The following is a 19,387-nucleotide window of genomic DNA, read 5'->3' on the forward strand; positions in this document are numbered from 1 at the left end:
TTACACCCTCAACTGCCACACTGCTCACCTTCACATTTAAATCACCCATCACTAATACCTAATGTCATGCACCAAAGCTGCTGACACACTCATTCAGCTGTTCCCAAAACACTTGCCTCTCATGATCTTTCTTCTCAAGACCAGGTGAATAAACACAATAATCACCCATCTCTCTCTATCCACTTTCAGTTTCATCCACATCAACCTAAAATTTACTCACTCTATCACAGACTCCTACAACTCTTGCTTTCAGGAGTAGTGCTTATCCTTCCTTAGCTCTTGTCCTCTCACCAACCCCTGACTTTACTCCGAAGACTTTTCTAAACCATTCTTCCCCTTTACCCTTGAGCTTCATTTCTGCCAATACTCAGGCACCTCACCATGATCCATACATAGTACACTGAAAATCTTGACTAACCATTCAACAAAAGTCACTATCATTCTCAAGAAATTCAACTGCAACACCAACCACTAAAGCCGCTCTGCCACATTTCATCTTACACAAGGCTTTCACCAACTTTTCTCTCTGCACCAAACCACTCTTCAAAACTCTCTAACTTCAAATACCTTTCCAATCCAAACACCCTACATCTGCCACCTTATCATCAAACACATTCAACTTTCCTTCAAAATACTCACTCCATCTCCTCTTGACTTAATCATTACCTGTTACCTCTTCCCCATTTGCCACACTCAATTTTGCTCCCATTTGTTCTTTTTTTTCCACACTATTAACCTCCTTTCCAAAACATCTTATTCTCCCTGGAGTTTACTGATATTCATTCAACATAAATTTCATTTTCACTATTTTCCAACCCTTTTCTCTTGACCTCCTACTGCTTTCTTTTATACTTCTCCCAGTCGTTTGCACTCCTTCCCAATAAGAACTACCCATATACCACTCTTTTCTCCTTCATGAGCAACTTTACCTCATCATCCCACCACTCACTAATTTACTAACCTGCCCACAATCCCCTTACGCATGAAACACACCTCTCACGTGCCATCACTGCTTCCCTAAATATCATTCATCACCTACCCCTCTAACTACATTTATTTTCACCTTTTGCCATTTTACTCTCAATCTCTCATGCTATTTCTTAACACAGGTTTCTTTTCCATGCTTATTTACCTTCAACACTCTCACCCATAACATTTCCACTTTTTGGAAAACCTTTACAAATCTTCACCTCTGTCTCCACCATAAGCAGACATCCCACAAGCTGCTCCTCTAAGCACAATCACATCCAGAAGTCTCTCTTTTGTATGCATATCAATTAGTATGTAATCCAATAATGCCCATTGACTACCTTTCTGAATTACATACATATTCTTGTGCATGTCCCTCTTTTAAAATCAGAATTCCCAATCATCAGTCCTTTGTCAGCACAACTCCACCAGATGTTCATCAATTCCATTCACATTACTGAATAACACAAGCCCCTAATCATACTTTCAACTGCCACATTACTCATTCACCTTTAAATAACCCATCATTAATACCCAGTCTCTTGCATTAGAACTACTGACACCCTCATTCAGTTGCTCCCAGTACACTTTCTCATGACCTGGTGCATAAGTATTAATAATCACCAATCTCCTGCAATCCATTCACATTACTAAATACTGAATGTCCCTAATTATATGCTCAACTGCCACATTACTCACCTTAACATTTAAATCAATCATGACTAGTAGCTGTAAGTTGTAACATTGGCAGAGATATTAGGTAGACACATTAGGTAGGAGCCTCTGAAAAATCTGCACAAAAGTTGCCCTTTCCCACCAGCCTGTTGAGGGTGAGACCCTAAAGGCTAAGAAGCAGCACTGGAGTTCAACAGTTCTAAAGACTCTTTTGCCAGGGCCACCCCCTTGAGGGAGTTCCTAAAAGGAACAGGCATCAGAGATGTGACTATGCACATGTGTATGTATGTATACGTCTATATGTGTGTATGTTTATGATGATATGTATATGTATGTATGTATATACAGATATATATTTTCTTTCATACTATTCGCCATTTCCAGCAATAGCGAGGTAGCATTAAGAACAGAGGACCGGGCCTTTGAGGGAATGTCCTCACCTGGTCCCTTTCTCTGTTCCTTCTTTTGGAAATTAAACAAAAACGAGAGGGGAGGATTTCCAGCCCCCCCCAATCCCTTCCCTTTTAGTCACCTTCTACAACAGGCAGGGAATACGTGGGAAGTATTTTTTCTCTCCTGTCCCCAAGGATATATATCATTCTTATCAATTTATTCATTATTTATTTTGCTTTGTCACTGTCTCCCGAGTTAGCGAGGTAGTGCAAGGAAACAGATGAAAGAATGGCCTAACCCACCCACATACACATGTATATACATACATGTCCACACATGCAAAAATATATACCTATACATCTCACCGTAAACATATATCATTTATTTATTTTTTATTTTGCTTTGTCGCTGTCTCCCGCGTTTGCGAGGTAGCGCAAGGAAACAGACGAAAGAAATGGCCCAACCCACCCCCATACACATGTATATACATACACGTCCACACACGCAAATATACATACCTATACATCTCAATGTACACATATATATATACACACACAGACTTTTGTACTATTCGCCATTTCCCGCATTAGCGAGGTAGCTCTATGAACAAAGGACTGGGCCTTAGAGGGAATATCCTCACCTGGCCCCCTCACACTGTCTGCCTATATTCATTCCCATCGCCACCTCGCCACACATGGAATACCATCCCCCTCCCCCCTCATGTGTGTGAGGTAGCGCTAGGAAAAGACAACAAAGGCCCCATTCGTTCACACTCAGTCTCTAGCTGTCATGCAATAATGCCCGAAACCACAGCTCCCTTTCCACATCCAGGCCCCACACAACTTTCCATGGTTTACCCCAGACGCTTCACATGCCCTGATTCAATCCACTGACAGCACGTCAACCCCGGTATACCACATCGATCCAATTCACTCTATTCCTTGCTCGCCTTTCACCCTCCTGCATGTTCAGGCCCCGATCACACAAAATCTTTTTCACTCCATCTTTCCACCTCCAAGTTGGTCTCCCACTTCTCGTTCCCTCCACCTCCGACACATATATCCTCTTGGTCAATCTTCCCTCACTCATTCTCTCCATGTGCCCAAACCATTTCAAAACACCCTCTTCTGCTCTCTCAACCATGCTCTTTTTATTTCCACACATCTCTCTTACCCTTACGTTACTTACTTGATCAAACCACCTCACACCACACATTGTCCTCAAACATCTCATTTCCAGCACATCCATCCTCCTGCACACAACTCTATCCATAGCCCACGCCTCGCAACCATACAACATTGTTGGAACCACTATTCCTTCAAACATACTCATTTTTGCTATCCGAGATAATGTTCTCCACTTCCACACATTCTTCAAGGCTCCCAGAATTTTCGCCCCCTCCCCCACCCTATGATTCACTTCCGCTTCCATGGTTCCATACGCTGCCAGATCCACTCCCAGATATCTTAAAACACTTTACTTCCTCTGGTTTTTCTCCATTCAAACTTACCTCCCAACTGACTTGACCCTCAACCCTACTGTACCTAATAACCTTGCTCTTATTCACATTTACTCTTAACTTTCTTCTTTCACACACTTTACCAAACTCAGTCACCAGCTTCTGTAGTTTCTCACATGAATCAGCCACCAGTGCTGTATCATCAGCGAACAACTACTGACTCACTTCCTAAGCTCTCTCATCCACAACAGACTGCATACTTGCCCCTCTTTCCAAAACTCTTGCATTCACCTCCCTAACAACACCATCCATAAACAAATTAAACAACCATGGAGACATCACACACCCCTGCCACAAACCTACATTCACTGAGACCCAATCACTTTCCTCTCTTCCAACACGTACACATGCCTTACATCCACGATAAAAACTTTTCACTGCTTCTAACAACTTGCCTCCCACACCATATATTCTTAATACCTTCCACAGAGCATCTCTATCAACTCTATCATATGCCTTCTCCAGATCCATAAATGCTACATACAAATCCATCTGCTTTTCTAAGTATTTCTCACATACATTCTTCAAAGCAAACACCTGATCGACACATCCTCTACCACTTCTGAAACCACACTGCTCTTCCCCAATCTGATGCTCTGTAAATGACTTCCCCCTCTCAATCAATACCCTCCCATATAATTTACCAGGAATACTCAACAAACTTATACCTCTGTAATTTGAGCACTCACTCTTATCCCCTTTGCCTTTGTACAATGGCACTATGCAAGCATTCTGCCAATCCTCAGGCACCTCACCATGAATCATACATACATTAAATAACCTTACCAACCAATCAACAATACAGTCACCCCCTTTTTTAATAAATTCCACTGTGATACTATCCAAACCTGCTGCCTTGCTGGCTTTCATCTTCCGCAAACCTTTTACTACCTCTTCTCTGTTTACCAAATCATTTTCCCTAACCCTCTCACTTTCCATACCACCTCGACCAAAACACCCTATATCTGCCACTCTATCATCAAACACATTCAACAAACCTTCAAAATACTCACTCCATCTCCTTCTCACATCACCACTACTTGTTATCACCTCCCCATTAGCCCCCTTCATTGAAGTTCCCATTTGCTCCCTTATCTTACGCACTTTATTTACCTCCTTCCAGAACATCTTTTTATCCTCCCTAGACTTTAATGATACTCTCTCACCCCAACTCTCATTTGCCCTCTTTTTCACCTCTTGCACTTTCTCTTGACCTCCTGCCTCTTTCTTTTATACATCTCCCACTCATTTGCATTTTTCCCGGCAAAAATTGTCCAAATGCCTCTCTCTTCTCTTTCACTAATAATCTTACTTCTTCATCCCACCACTCACTACCCTTTCTAATCAACCCACCTCCCACACTTCTCATGCCACAAGCTTCTTTTGCGCAAGCCATCACTGCTTCCCTAAATACATCCCATTCCTCCCCTACTCCCCTTACTTCCATTGTTCTCACCTTTTTCCATTTTGTACTCAGTCTCTTTTGGTACTTCCTCACACAAGTCTCCTTCTCAAGCTCACTTACTCTCAGCACTCTCTTCACCCCAACATTCTCTCTTCTTTTCTGAAAATCCCCTACAAATCTTCACCTTCGCCTCCACAACATAATGATCAGATATCCCTCCAGTTGCACCTCTCAGCACATTAACATCCAAAAGTCTCTCTTTCGCACGCCTATCAATTAACACGTAAGCCAATAAAGCTCTCTGGCCATCTCTCCTACTTACATCCATATACTTATGTATATCTCGCTTTTTAAACCAGATATTCCCAATCACCAGTCCTTTTTCAGCACATAAATCTACAAGCTCTCCACCATTTCCATTTACAACACTGAACACCCCATGTATACCAATTATTCCCTCAACTGCCACATTACTCACCTTTGCATTCAAATCACCCATCACTATAACCCAGTCTTGTGCATCAAATCCACTAAAACACTCATTCAGCTGCTCCCAAAACACTTGCCTCTCATGATCTTTCTTCTCATGCCCAGGTGCATATGCACCAATAATCACCCATCTCTCCATCCACTTTCAGTTTTACCCATATCAATGTAGAGTTTACATTCTTACACTCTATCACATACTCCCACAACTATTTCAGGAGTAGTGCTACTCCTTCCCTTGCTCTTGTCCTCTCACTAATCCCTGACTTTACTTCCAAGACATTCCCAAACCACTCTTCCCCTTTACCCTTGAGCTTTGTTTCATTCAGAGCCAAAACATCCAGGTTCCTTTCCTCAAACATACCACCTATCTCTCCTTTTTTCTCATCTTGGCTACATCCATACACATTTAGACACCCCAATCGGAGCCTTCCAGGAGGATGAGCACTCCCCACGTGACTCCTTCTTCTGTTTCCCCTTTTAGAAAGTTAAAATACAAAGAGGGGAAGGTTTCTGGCCCCCCACTCCCATCCCCTTTAGTTGCCTTCTACGACACGTGAGGAATGCGTGGGAAGTATTCTTTCTCCCCTATCCCCAGGGATAAATAAATATATTAATATATATCTATACATATGTTGTCCTTCCCTAGCGCTACCTCGCACACATGAGGGGGGAGGGGTTTTTTATTTCATAAGTGGCGGGGTGGCAATGGGAATGAATAAAGGCAGACAGTAAGAATTATGTACATGTGTATATATGTATATGTCTGTGTGTGTATGTATATGTATACATTGAGATGTATAGGTATGTATATTGGTGTATGTATATTGGACATATATCCCTGGGGGTAAGGGAGAAAGAATACTTCCCATGTATTCCCTGCGTGTCATAAAAGGCAACTTAAAGGGGAGGGAGTGGGTGGCTGGAAATCCTCCCCTCTCGTCTTTTTTTTTTTTTTCCAAAAAGAAGGAACAGAGAAGGGGACCAAGTGAGGATATTCCCTCAAAGGCCCAGTCCTCTGTTCTTAACGCTACCTCACAATCGCAGGAAATGGCGAGCAGTATGAAAAAAAAAGTACCAGGAGAGACTGAGTACAGAATGGAAAAAGTTGAGAACAAAGGAGGTAAGGGGAGTGGGGGAGGAATGGGATGTATTTAGGGAAGCAGTGATGGCTTGCGAAAAAGATGCTTGTGGCATGAGAAGCGTGGGAGGTGGGTTGATTAGAAAGGGTAGTGAGTGGTGGGATGAAGAAGTAAGATTAATAGTGAAAGAGAAGAGAGAAGCATTTGGACGATTTTTGCAGGGAAATAATGCAAATGAGTGGGAGATGTATAAAAGAAAGAGACAGGAGGTCAAGAGAAAGGTGCAAGAAGTGAAAAAGAGGGCAAATGAGAGTTGGGGTGAGAGAGTATCATTAAATTTTAGGGAGAATAAAAAGATGTTCTGGAAGGAGGGAAATAAAGTGCGTAAGACAAGGGAGCAAATGGGAACTTTAGTGAAGGGGGCTAATGGGGAGGTGATAACAAGTAGTGGTGATGTGAGAAGGAGATGGAGTGAGTATTTTGAAGGTTTGTTGAATATGTTTGATGATAGAGTGGCAGATATAGGGTGTTTTGGTCGAGGTGGTGTGCAAAGTGAGAGGGTTAGGGAAAATTATTTGGTAAACGGAGAAGAGGTAGTAAAAGCTTTGCAGAAGATGAAAGCCAGCAAGGCAGCAGGTTTGGATGGTATTACAGTGGAATTTATTAAAAAAAGGGGGTGACTGTATTGTTGATTGGTTGGTAAGGTTATTTAATGTATGTATGACTCATGGTGAGGTGCCTGAGGATTGGCGGAATGCTTGCATAGTGCAATTGTAGAAAGGCAAAGGGGATAAGAGTGTGTGCTCAAATTACAGAGGCATAAGTTTGTTGAGTATTCCTGGAAAATTATATGGGAGGGTATTGACTGAGAGGGTGAAGGCATGTACAGAGCATCAGATTGGGGAAGAGCAGTGTGGTTTCAGAAGTGGTAGAGGATGTGTGGATCAGGTGTTTGCTTTGAAGAATGTATGTGAGAAATACTTAGAAAAGCAAATGGATTTGTATGTAGCATTTATGGATCTGGAGAAGGCATATGATAGAGTTGATGCTCTGTGGAAGGTATTAAGAATATATGGTGTGGGAGGCAAGTTGTTAGAAGCAGTGAAAAGTTTTTATCGAGGATGTAAGGCATGTGTACGTGTATGAAGAGAGGAAAGTGATTGGTTCTCAGTGAATGTAGGTTTGTGGCAGGGGTGTGTGATGTCTCCATGGCTGTTTAATTTGTTTATGGATGGGGTTGTTAGGGAGGTGAATGCAAGAGTTTTGGAAAGAGGAGCAAGTATGCAGTCTGTTGTGGATGAGAGAGCTTGGGAAGTGAGTCAGTAGTTGTTCGCTGATGATACAGCGCTGGTGGCTGATTCATGTGAGAAACTGCAGAAGCTGGTGACTGAGTTTGGTAAAGTGTGTTAAAGAAGAAAGTTAAGAGTAAATGTGAATAAGAGCAAGGTTATTAGGTACAGTAGGGTTGAGGGTCAAGTCAACTGGGAGGTAAGTTTGAATGGAGAAAAACTGGAGGAAGTAAAGTGTTTTAGATATCTGGGAGTGGATCTGGCAGCGGATGGGACCATGGAGGTGGAAGTGAATCATAGGGTGGGGGAGGGGACGAAAATCCTGGGAGCCTTGAAGAATGTTTGGAAGTCGGGAACATTATCTCGGAAAGCAAAAATGGGTATATTTGAAGGAATAGTGGTTCCAACAATGTTGTATGGTTGCGAGGCGTGGGTTATGGATAGAGTTGTGCGCAGGAGGGTGGATGTGCTGGAAATGAGATGTTTGAGGACAATATGTGGTGTGAGGTGGTTTGATCGAGTAAGTAATAATAGGGTAAGAGAGATGTGTGGAAATAAAAAGAGTGTGGTTGAAAGAGCAGAAGAGGGTGTTTTGAAATGGTTTGGTCACATGGAGAGAATGAGTGAGGAAAGATTGACCAAGAGGATATATGTGTCGGAGGTGGAGGGAATGAGGAGAAGTGGGAGACCAAATTGGAGGTGGAAAGATGGAGTGAAAAAGATTTTGAGTGATTGGGGCCTGAGCATGCAAGAGGGTGAAAGGCAGGCAAGGAATAGAGTGAATTGGATCGATGTGGTATACCGGGGTTGACGTGCTGTCAATGGATTGAATCAGGGCATGTGAAGCGTCTGGGGTAAACCACGGAAAGTTCTGTGGGGCCTGGATGTGGAAAGGGAGCTGTGGTTTCCGTGCATTATTACATGACAGCTAGAGACTGAGTGTGAACGAATGGGGCCTTTGTTGTCTTTTCCTAGCACTACCTCGCACACATGAGGGGTGAGGGGGATGTTATTCCATGTGTGGCGAGGTGGCGATGGGAATAAGGGCAGACAGTATGAATTATGTACGTGTGTATATATGTATATATCTGTGTGTGTATATATCTGTGTACATTGAGATGTATAGGTATGTATATTTGCGTGTGTGGACGTGTATGTATATACATGTGTATCGGGGTGGGTTGGGCCATTTCTTTCGTCTGTTTCCTTGCGCTACCTCGCAAATGCGGGAGACGGCGACAAAGCAAAATAATAATAATAATAATAAAAAATAATGATAATAATAATAATAATAATAATATAATAATTACATTATGAAATATATTTTCTTTCCCACAGCATCTGGGTCATAACTGCTAGTATTACTTTTTGCCTAACTAAAACTGAGCACTGGGACTTGTCTTAAAATCTCTCTATATGCATCATTAATCTACCTTCAAGATATTCTTATTCCAATTTGCATGCTCTTTCTTTCCCCTTGCCTTTTTTCACTGCGAACTGCAGAATTCAAAGTGAGTTAGGATGGAGAGGAGAGAGAGAGGATGAAGGAGGGGTTTGAGAGGAAATTTTACTTCTTGTCTTCACTCTCTCATCTTCTCTTTCTTCAATTTTTCTTTTTCCATTAAAAGGGGACATCGGGGGTAAAAGAGAAAGGAAAGGTTCACCATTCTTCTCAAATTCTTTTGATTTTTTTCATTTACGATCAAGCCTCAAGCTAGACTAACACCATTAGAGAAAATCGTTTACTGATTAGAATTTCACTTGAATAGTTGTCTAAGCTGCCTCTCCCATTCATTAATATGACATTCATGTAGCTCACTGCTAAAGTAAAGAATAAAAAATCTTGATTCTACGCTAAACATCTGGAAACCATGAAGATGACTATACAGTTTATTCAGGCCTGCAGTTAAAAAAATCAACAACCAATATCATTCACTACATGTTTGCTCTACGCTCTACATGGTCCCCTGGGCAAGAAGCACACTCCTCATGAAACGGTCTCAACTCTTTATTAACATTACTGTTACAATTCATTGGAGTTAATCCTCAAAAGCCAAAATCACAATCGTTGAAAAAATCACTTCGTCAGCAAAAGAAATTCCCCCTCCACTTCTTAGCTCTCTCTCTCAAAAATTAGGAAGGGCAGAACAAAACCACGTTAGAAAAGTCCTGATTGTATTGTCCACTATGACAGAAGGTATATTCAACTGCAATAATTTTCACAATGCAACTCTCACAGACATATGCATTCACACATAAACATGTAAAATAATCACAAAATCACTCATGCATTAACCACACACACAATCCATGTTCACAAAGATAAGTATGCATTAAGTGTAAACACAAAAGCGTTCTCAGAAATAGGCCAAAACATTCATTACGCACACACTAGTGTGTAACTTTCAAGTTACACTAATATGTATGTGTGTGTGTTAAATGCATGAGTAATGTAACTGTTCTCCTTATTCATCACTGTCTTCACTATCATGTGATTCTAAATTAATCACAATGCTTTCAAATACGTGATCAATTACTGTATCTTTTCCTCTACAGTCATCTATCTTTTTTGCATGGTTTACACATTTTTGCCAATTTTCTGGCATTACATGGTTAATGGCTTGTTTCATCATCTCTTATATGCTTTTCAATGATTGATTGCCATTAGAAATGTTTCTCTTCACTTCTTGTTTAACTTGACTCCAGATCAGTTTAATTGGGTTTAACACACAGTAATAAGGAGGCAGTACTTTGGGTTCGTGGTTTATTGCAATTTGATCCACTTCATAACATTGCTTTTCAGTATGCTGTCTACAAATCTTCAGCAATTCTGCTTTGGTGTATGATGGATCATGGGCAATGTTGTTGTCATGCAACCACTGAAGTACATGGGGCTTGTTACTGCTGAACACTGGCACTTTGTTTAGATCTTTGAGTAATAAAGTGCATTGTCCATGAAGATTAATGATCTATCTGGTATATTGGGGAGCAGCCGATGTTCAAACCATGTTTTAAATCTATGCTGGTCCATTGATTAGTGGTTCTCACCTTTTGCACCATTCTTTTCATCAGAACACAAGGAAAGTTCCAGGCATGAATCCTTTCTCACCTCCAGCATGAGCCATTATAAATCTTGCCCCTTTCCCTGTTTCCAGTTTGGGGCCAATTGATTCATCATTTGCCCAGCATCATTCCATACACTGGTTTTGATTTACCCAGGTTTCATTCATACATATTTCTGGCTTTGGGTGAATATCATCTCTGTTGCTCTTAACTTCTCGAAGGTATTTATTTCTCGCAACAACATCTTCTCTTTCCATTAATATCTTTCTACTGCTCTGAACTTTCTTGAAAATGAACCCTAAATCCTTGACTACTTTGTACAATGACTTTGTGATTCAGCAAAATTGAAGGGTGGTTTCTTCACCATTTGCAATAGTCCAGAAAATTTTGGCAGTTCACACCTCTCAAAACAATAGCAGCTCCCTCCTCACCCATTTTGTGACAAAATTGTCAAGCTGGCTGAGAGTAGTGATGGTGCATCAGGGGAGTCAATCAATCCATCAGGAGATATATGTCTCTGAGACTTAATCCTCTGGATTGTGCAGCAAGACACAAGCATTGCCGCTGCTGTCATTGTTTCCACCTCTGTGATAGTTTTAAAGATTCCTTCACAGATGATGTTGATGTAAACATTCATGATTATGTCTCTGGTTTGGCTTTCATATCTGTAAAAAGAGGAGTGCTGAGTGGCCCCTTCATTATCTTGCTGAGCCATGCTCCTTTCCTCTCCTGCTGCCAGACCAAGGAACCGTCGTGCAGAACCCTACCGATAAAATGTTCAAACTTTAATTATCTATAATTTCTACTTAAAATAAGAGTGCTTTAAAAGAAAACAAATACAGAAATTACATAGTAAACATGCTTATTAAGCATGTGAAAAATAATGCATCAGGTATGGGAATAGCATCACAAAAATATATCACAATTGTACATGCACAATTCATTTATTTTTCATTATTAATCTTAAGAAACAGTGAGCGAATATGTTTGTAAATGTTGAGCAGTCACTTGTGAAATGAAAGCCATTGCTATGAAGCAAGGGTAAGTGAAAACAGTTGTTTACTTACAGGAAAACTTATCGGCTGAAGTCAAGTGACAGCTGAATGACAGGTAGCAGTTGATGGCTACACTCAGTATGGGGTCCTGGAGCTGGAATCAGTGTATCATCCGAAAACATTTCGATGGCATTATTTAGCAGTTTAATGGTCATAATCATATATTTCTTTTTGTAGAAGTATACTTTCTTCATAAGTTTCACATCTAGACATTTTTGTCTTATAACTGAACATCAGACATCATCAATTATGTAGTTTCCACATCCTTTGTCCTTTCTATTTCCAGACTGGATTTCGAACAAATTACAGTGTGGGATATCAGTCCTCTTTTTTTAATGACAGACCCGAATAAACAGAGTACAGAAAGGAGTGAAAGTAACTGTAAGAAATACAAAGAATTAATTGCTCCTTAGTATAGCTGGAGAGTGACTAATCATGCTAAAGGGTTAGCATACCTCTTATCAAAAAAGAGCAATGTGGGATTAAGATGGGATTAAGTGTGCATGGAATACTTCTCAATCCTGTTGAGAACTTTTAAAACATTAGTCATGCCTTACCACCGGTAAGACTCAGCAGTTTGTGGGAGTTCAGCACATATGACGAAAGTGACTTGAAGTGATTAACCACAGAGAAATATAAAAGAAGCTGTGAGTCAGGTAGTGAGCTGAACAGAATGGCAGAACATTATGATTGTGCCTTTATAGGGAAGATGCAGAAGATTAATATGAATAAAAGTAAGATGCAAACTTCAAAAAGATATGGGAGATCATAACAAAAGTTACATTTGCATGATGAAGTGAAAACAGTGAATGAGTTCAAATACTTAGTGGTAAAGGTTAGTGAGGATGGCAGTAGGGAGTCAAGTTGAATGTAGCCACCCAAGGAGAAATATTGGATGTACACTCAAATTTCTGGTGAATATGAAAAATTCAAGCATAAGGAGTGAAAGATCCTTGCATGAGGGAAAACTTGCCACTGTAATGATGTCTGGATATGAATCACTATGTGAATATAGGTCAGGAAATATCAGAAAATTGAGCAAAAAATATGGATAACCTGCAATGCATACCTGGAATTATGTGAAGACACAATGAAGAATAACATTATGAACTTATGTGTTGCGAAGGAAATCATCAGATAGGTATATGAATGAGTTCACTTTCAGGATGGTGTGGTCACAAAAAACATATGGCAGATGACAGGGTAATCAAGCAACAGAGTATGGCAGATGACAGGTTGGTCAAGTAGTAGAGTCAATGGTACACAGGAGGTGTGGTACATCATGAATGTAGTAAGAGAAGTGGCTACAGCTAGGAAAATTCCAATTGCAGATGGGAAAATGATTGAGGACTGGGTTGTGTGACTGATGACCTAAGTCTCACATGAAGATTCCACTTTAGAGTACCTAAAGAATCTGTAACACATGCTTTTATATGCATGAAAGTACCTGTTTCATTTAATCACAGTGGGAATTGGTTGGAGAAGTGTGTAAGTGAGTTCAAAAGTTTATGTGTGTGATCCATCTAAAACTGGCAATGGAATGATGATAGACAGAACCCTACCCTCCTTTGAGGGGAAGAACTTGGTCAGCTTACTACAAATGCTTGCCTTTAAGACATAATTCACTGTCACAGAGTAGTAGGATCTCTTTTAGGTATTAAAATAATCCCACTTTTCAAAAGGCAATTTTCTTTAAATTCTGGTATATGGATTCTCAAAAATAGTGCTGCAATTAGAGAAAAAGGTAACACTAATCATATACAATCAGAATTTTGCTCACAACCTCAACTATACATATAAGCATGAGAAAGGTAGGTAGACTAGCAATCTAACAAAAAAAAATCTTTTTTTTTTTACTATAGTACATACTTAAAAAACAGATTTTGTGTCACAAAAACTTCACTTATCGGAAAATGAGGGTGTGAATGGAGATCTGGGATACATACATACATACATAGAGAGAGAGAGAGAGAGAGAGAGAGAGAGAGAGAGAGACACACACACACACACACACACACACTAGAAGCTATATTCTACTCAAACTGGGGAAAAATGAAATACTAGAAGTCAAGGAGGAAGAAACATGGTGATTTTTAAGAAATCAGTTAAAACTGGTGCAGAGAGATTATTGTTTGACTACTTACCTTAAATGTTGGAAACTTCATCACATATTGAGGTATGACAGCATTCTATTACTATGAATGGCAGTCAATACAGTATCAGTGAATTATATCATAATGCAATAAAACTTATAACTATATCATATGTCCAAACACTATGCCAACCTGTTGTACAGTTTGTTGAGGTTGTGTTTGCTGCACTGCCTGGTGATGTACAGTTTGCTGTTGATGTGGCTGCTGTTGTGCTACTTGAGCAGCACCAATACTTGTCACTTTGTTTATGTTGCCCTGCTGATCAACAGTACCTGCAAAAGTTTTCACTTAATGTTATTTTTTCTATGTACATCTTTTCCTACTTGATCACCATTTCCTGCCTTAGAAAGGTAGCATCAGGAACAGATGAAGAAAGGGTACATCTGCAAACATTCATTCCCTAGCTGTCAAGTGTAATACAGGTACACCACCGAATTTCCAGCAGCTGATGGTTCGGCACCTCCTTTAGTCCAGACAAAATTATGCGAGGGAACTTGAAATTACTGCAGCCACCAGACTAGTTTACTGGGCAGTCACAGATGGCATGGTGTGTAGGGCACGCTTATTTACATTCTTTACACTGCACTTGATGGTGGTGATACTGCAATTCTGTGAGATTCTTAGCTTATTTTGCTTAAATTTAACCCAAGCTATGGCTTCTAAGACATATGAGAGTGTCAGTCGTGATGTCAAATGTAAACATAAGTCCACATCGATCCAAGATAAAGTAGAACAGTTGAAAAAAATGGACCATGGTGTTTCAGTGCGTAAGCTGTGTGACATATACGGTATTGGTTCATTAACTGTTTATGATATAAAGAAGCAAAGGGAAAAAACATTGAAATTTTAGGCAGAAAGTGATTCCAAGAAGCAAATGACGATTAAAAAACTATGAAAGATGGTAAAAGTACCAAGCACGATCAAGAGATGATGGAATGGTTTCGATTGTCATAGTGATGAAGTGGACTTGTCAAGTAGCATGATAATGGACCAGGCTAAGTTATTCCATAAAGAACTTAAATTACATGAGCATGACTATAGTGAAGAATGGCTTTAAAGATTAAGAAGCGTCATGGAATTTCCATGAATAAAGAGTGCAGAGAAAAGCGGTCTGCAAACAACGAAGGAGCTGCCGAGTATGTGGACGAATTTGCCAAACTCATAGCTGACGAATACCTCAGTCTTGAGCAGGTGTATTATGCAGACGAAACTGCACTATTCTGGCGATGCACACCTGGGAAAACACTAACAACAGAAGACGAAGAACCCACAGGATTCAAACAATCTAAGAACAGACTTACCATCTTAGGGTGCTCAAACATTTAATAAATGCTTAATTCAAATTTCTAGCAGTCCATGGTATAACATAGACACATGGGAGATGTATAATTAGTAGGTTAGAGGTGTGTTGATGAATTATTATTACATGACCACGGTTGGTCCGGCAAAATGGTTAACCCGGCAAGGCGTTGGAACCAAGAGTGCTGGAAAATTGGTGGTGTACCTGTACATCAAAAACAAAGGCACACACACACACATATTTTTTTTTTCTTTTTTTTTATACGATTCGCCATTTCCCGCATTTGCGAGGTAGCGTTAATAACAGAGGACTGGGCCTTAGAGGGAAAATCCTCACCTGGCCCCCTTCTCTGTTCCTTCTTTTGGAAAATTAAAAAAAACGAGAGGGGAGGATTTCCAGCCACCCGCTCCCTCCCCTTTTAGTCGCCTTCTACGACACGCAGGGAATACGTGGGAAGTATTCTTTCTCCCCTATCCCCAGGGATAACACACATATATATATATCTATAATGAAAGAAGTCACATTGGTACACATGGTTTTATTCAGTAGGGGGTGTGTGATGGCCCCATGGATGTATAATTTGTTTAGGGATGGGTTGGTTAAGGAGGTAAATGCAAGAGTTTTGGAGAGGGGTGATTGGGGATGAGAGGGCCTGGGAAGTGAGGCAGTTGCTGTTCAACGATGATACAGCACTAGTGGCTGATTCGTTTGAGAAACTGCAGAATATGGTGACAGAGTTTGGAAAAGTGGGTAGAGTAAATGAGAATAAGAGCAAGGATATTAGGTTCAACACGGTTAGGTGGGATGTGAGTTTGAATGAAGAAAATTGGAGAAGTGAAGTCCTTCGAATATCTGGTGTAGACTTAACAGGGAATGGAACAATGGAAATGGAAGTGAAGTATAGAGTTGGGGAGGAGGCAAAGGTTCTGGGAGCAATAAAGAATGTATGGAAAGAGAGAACGTTACCTAGGAGTGGGAAACGTTTGAGGAAAACATGTGGTGTGGGGTGGCTTGATCGAGTAAGTAATGAAAGCGTAAGAGAGATGTGTGGTAATAAAAGAATGTTGTTGAGAGAGCATGTGGCATGAGAAACGTTGGAGGTGGGCATATTAGAAAGGGTAGCAAACGGTGGGATGAAGAAGTAAAGTTGTTAGTGAAAGAGAAATGAGAAAAGTTTAGATGATACTTAAAACATAAGAGTGCAAATGATTGGGATATGTATAAAAGAAAGCGGCAGAAGGTCAAAAGGAGGGGGCAAGGGTTGAAAAGAGGGTAAATGAGAGTTGTGGTGAGAGAGTATCATTAAAATTTTGGGAGAACATAAAAGTGTTTTTATCCCTGGGGATAGGGGAAAAAGAATACTTCCCACGCATTCCTCATGTGTCGTAGAAGGCAACTAAAGGGGACGGGAGAGGGGGGCCAGAAACCCTCCCCTCCTTGTATTTTGACTTTCTAAAAGGGGAAACAGAAGGAGTCACGCGGGGAGTGCTCATCCTCCTCGAAGGCTCAGATTGGGGTGTCTAAATGTGTGTGGATGTACCAAGATGAGAAAAAAGGAGAGATAGGTAGTATGTTTGAGGAAAGGAACCTCGATGTTTTGGCTCTGAGTGAAATGAAGCTCAAGGGTAAAGGGGAAGAGTGGTTTGGGAATGTCTTGGGAGTAAAGTCAGGGGTTAGAGAGAGGACAAAAGCAAGGGAAGGAGTAGCACTATTCCTGAAACAGGAGTTATGGGAGTATGTGAGAGTGTAAGAAAGTAAACTCTTGATTGATATGGGTAAAACTGAAAGTGGATGGAGAGAGATGGGTGATTATTGGTGCATATGCACCTGGGCATGAGAAGAAAGATCATGAGAGGCAAGTGTTTTGGGAGCAACTGAATGAGTGTGTTAGTGGTTTTGATGCACAAGACCAGGTTATAGTGATGGGTGATTTGAATACAAAGGTGAGTAACATGGCAGTTGAGGGAATAATTGGTATACATGGGGTGTTCAGTGTTGTAAATGGAAATGGTGAAGAGCTTGTAGATTTATGTGCTGAAAAAGGACTGGTGATTGAGAATACCTGGTTCAAAAAGAGAGATATACATAAGTATATGTATGTAAGTAGGAGAGATGGCCAGAGAGCGTTATTGGATTACATGTTAACTGATAGACGCATGAAAGAGAGACTTTAGGATGTTAATGTGCTGAGAGGTGCAACTGGAGGGATGTCTGATCATTATCTTGTGGAGGCGAAGGTAAAGATTTGTAAAGGTTTTCAGAAAAGAGGAGAGTAAGTGAGCTTGGGAAGGAGATTTGTGTGAGGAAGTACCAGGAGAGACTGAGTACATAATGGAAAAAGGTGAGAGCAAAGGAGGTAAGGGGAGTGGGGAGAGGAATGGGATGTATTTAGGGAAGCAGTGATGGCTTGCGCTAAAGATGCTTGTGGCATAAGAAGCATGGGAGGTGGGTTGATTAGAAAGGGTAGTGAGTGGTGGGATGAAGAAGTAAGATTATTAGTGAAAGAGAAGAGAGAGGCGTTTGGACGATTTTTGAAGGGAAAAAATGCAAATGAGTGGGAGATGTATAAAAGAAAGAGGCAGGAGGTCAAGAGAAAGGTGCAAGAGGTGAAAAAGAGGGCAAATGAGAGTTGGGGTGAGAGAGTATCATTAAATTTTAGGGAGAATAAAAAGATGTTTTGGAAAGAGGTAAATAAAGTGCGTAAGACAAGGGAGCAAATGGGAACTTCAGTGAAGGGGGCTAATGGGGAAGTGATAACAAGTCTCACGCGTTAGCGAGATAGCGCAAGGAAACAGACGAAAAAATGGCCCAACCCACAAACATACACATGTATATACATACACGTCCACACACGCAAAAATACATACCTATACATCTCAACGTATACATATATATACACACACAGACATATACATATATACACATGTACATAATTCATAGTCTGCCTTTATTCATTCCCATCGCCACCTCGCTACACATGAAATAACATCCCCCTTCCCCCCTCATGTGTGCAAGGTAGCACTAGGAAAAGACTACAAAGGACACATTCGTCCACATTCAGTCTCTAACTGTCATGTAATAATGCACCGAAACCACAGCTTCCTTTCCACATCCAGGCCCCAGAGTACTTTCCATGGTTTACCCCAGACACTTCACATGCCCTGGTTCAATCCATTGACAGCACGTCGACCCCGGTATAACACATCATTCCAATTCACTCTATTCCTTGCACGCCTTTCACCCTCCTCCATGCTCAGGCCCCGATCATTCAAAATCTTCTTCACTCCATCTTTCCACCTCCAATTTGGTCTCCCACTTCTCCTCGTTCCCTCCACCTCTGACACATATATCCTCTTTGTCAATCTTTCCTCACTCATTCTCTCCATGTGACCAAACCATTTCAAAACACCCTTTTCTGCTTTCTCAACAACACTCTTTTTATTACCACACATCTCTCTTACCCTATTATTACTTACTCGATCAAACCACCTCACACCACATATTGTCCTCAAACATCTCGTTTCCAGCACATCCACCCTCCTGCGCACAACTCTACCCATAGCCAACGCCTCGCAACCATATAACATTGTTGTAACCACTATTCCTTCAAACATACCCATTTTTGCTTTCCGAGATAATGTTCTCGACTTCCACACATTCTTCAACGCTCACAGAATTTTTGCCCCCTCCTCCACCCCATGATTCACTTCCGCTTCCATGGTTCCATCCACTGCCAAATCCACTCCCAGATATCTAAAACACTTCACTTCCTCCAGTTTTTCTCCATGCAAACTTATCTCCCAATTGACTTGACCCTAAACCCTACTGTACCTAATAACCTTGCTCTTATTCACATTTATTCTCAGCTTTCTTCCTTCACGCACTTTACCAAACTCAGTCACCAGCCTCTGCAGTTTCCTATATGAATCAGCCACCAGCGCTGTATCATCAACGAACAACAACTGACTCACTTCCCAAGCTCTCTCATCCACAACAGA

The 19,387-nt window shown here is 40.9% G+C and overlaps 1 protein-coding gene across 2 annotated transcripts in view; it reads right to left on the bottom strand.

The window, feature by feature from the left end:
- LOC139754822 (uncharacterized) overlaps window positions 1-19,387 on the bottom strand; it is a 243,374-nt gene that overhangs the window by 155,330 nt on the left and 68,657 nt on the right. For both annotated transcript variants that reach the window (XM_071672677.1, XM_071672676.1), the window contains exon 7: window positions 14,222-14,361. In XM_071672677.1, the coding sequence (XP_071528778.1) occupies window positions 14,222-14,361 (140 nt within the window). The remainder of the gene's footprint in view (window positions 1-14,221; window positions 14,362-19,387) is intronic.

Source organism: Panulirus ornatus, chromosome 17, assembly GCF_036320965.1.
Source record: "Panulirus ornatus isolate Po-2019 chromosome 17, ASM3632096v1, whole genome shotgun sequence".
Lineage (NCBI taxonomy): Eukaryota > Metazoa > Arthropoda > Malacostraca > Decapoda > Palinuridae > Panulirus > Panulirus ornatus.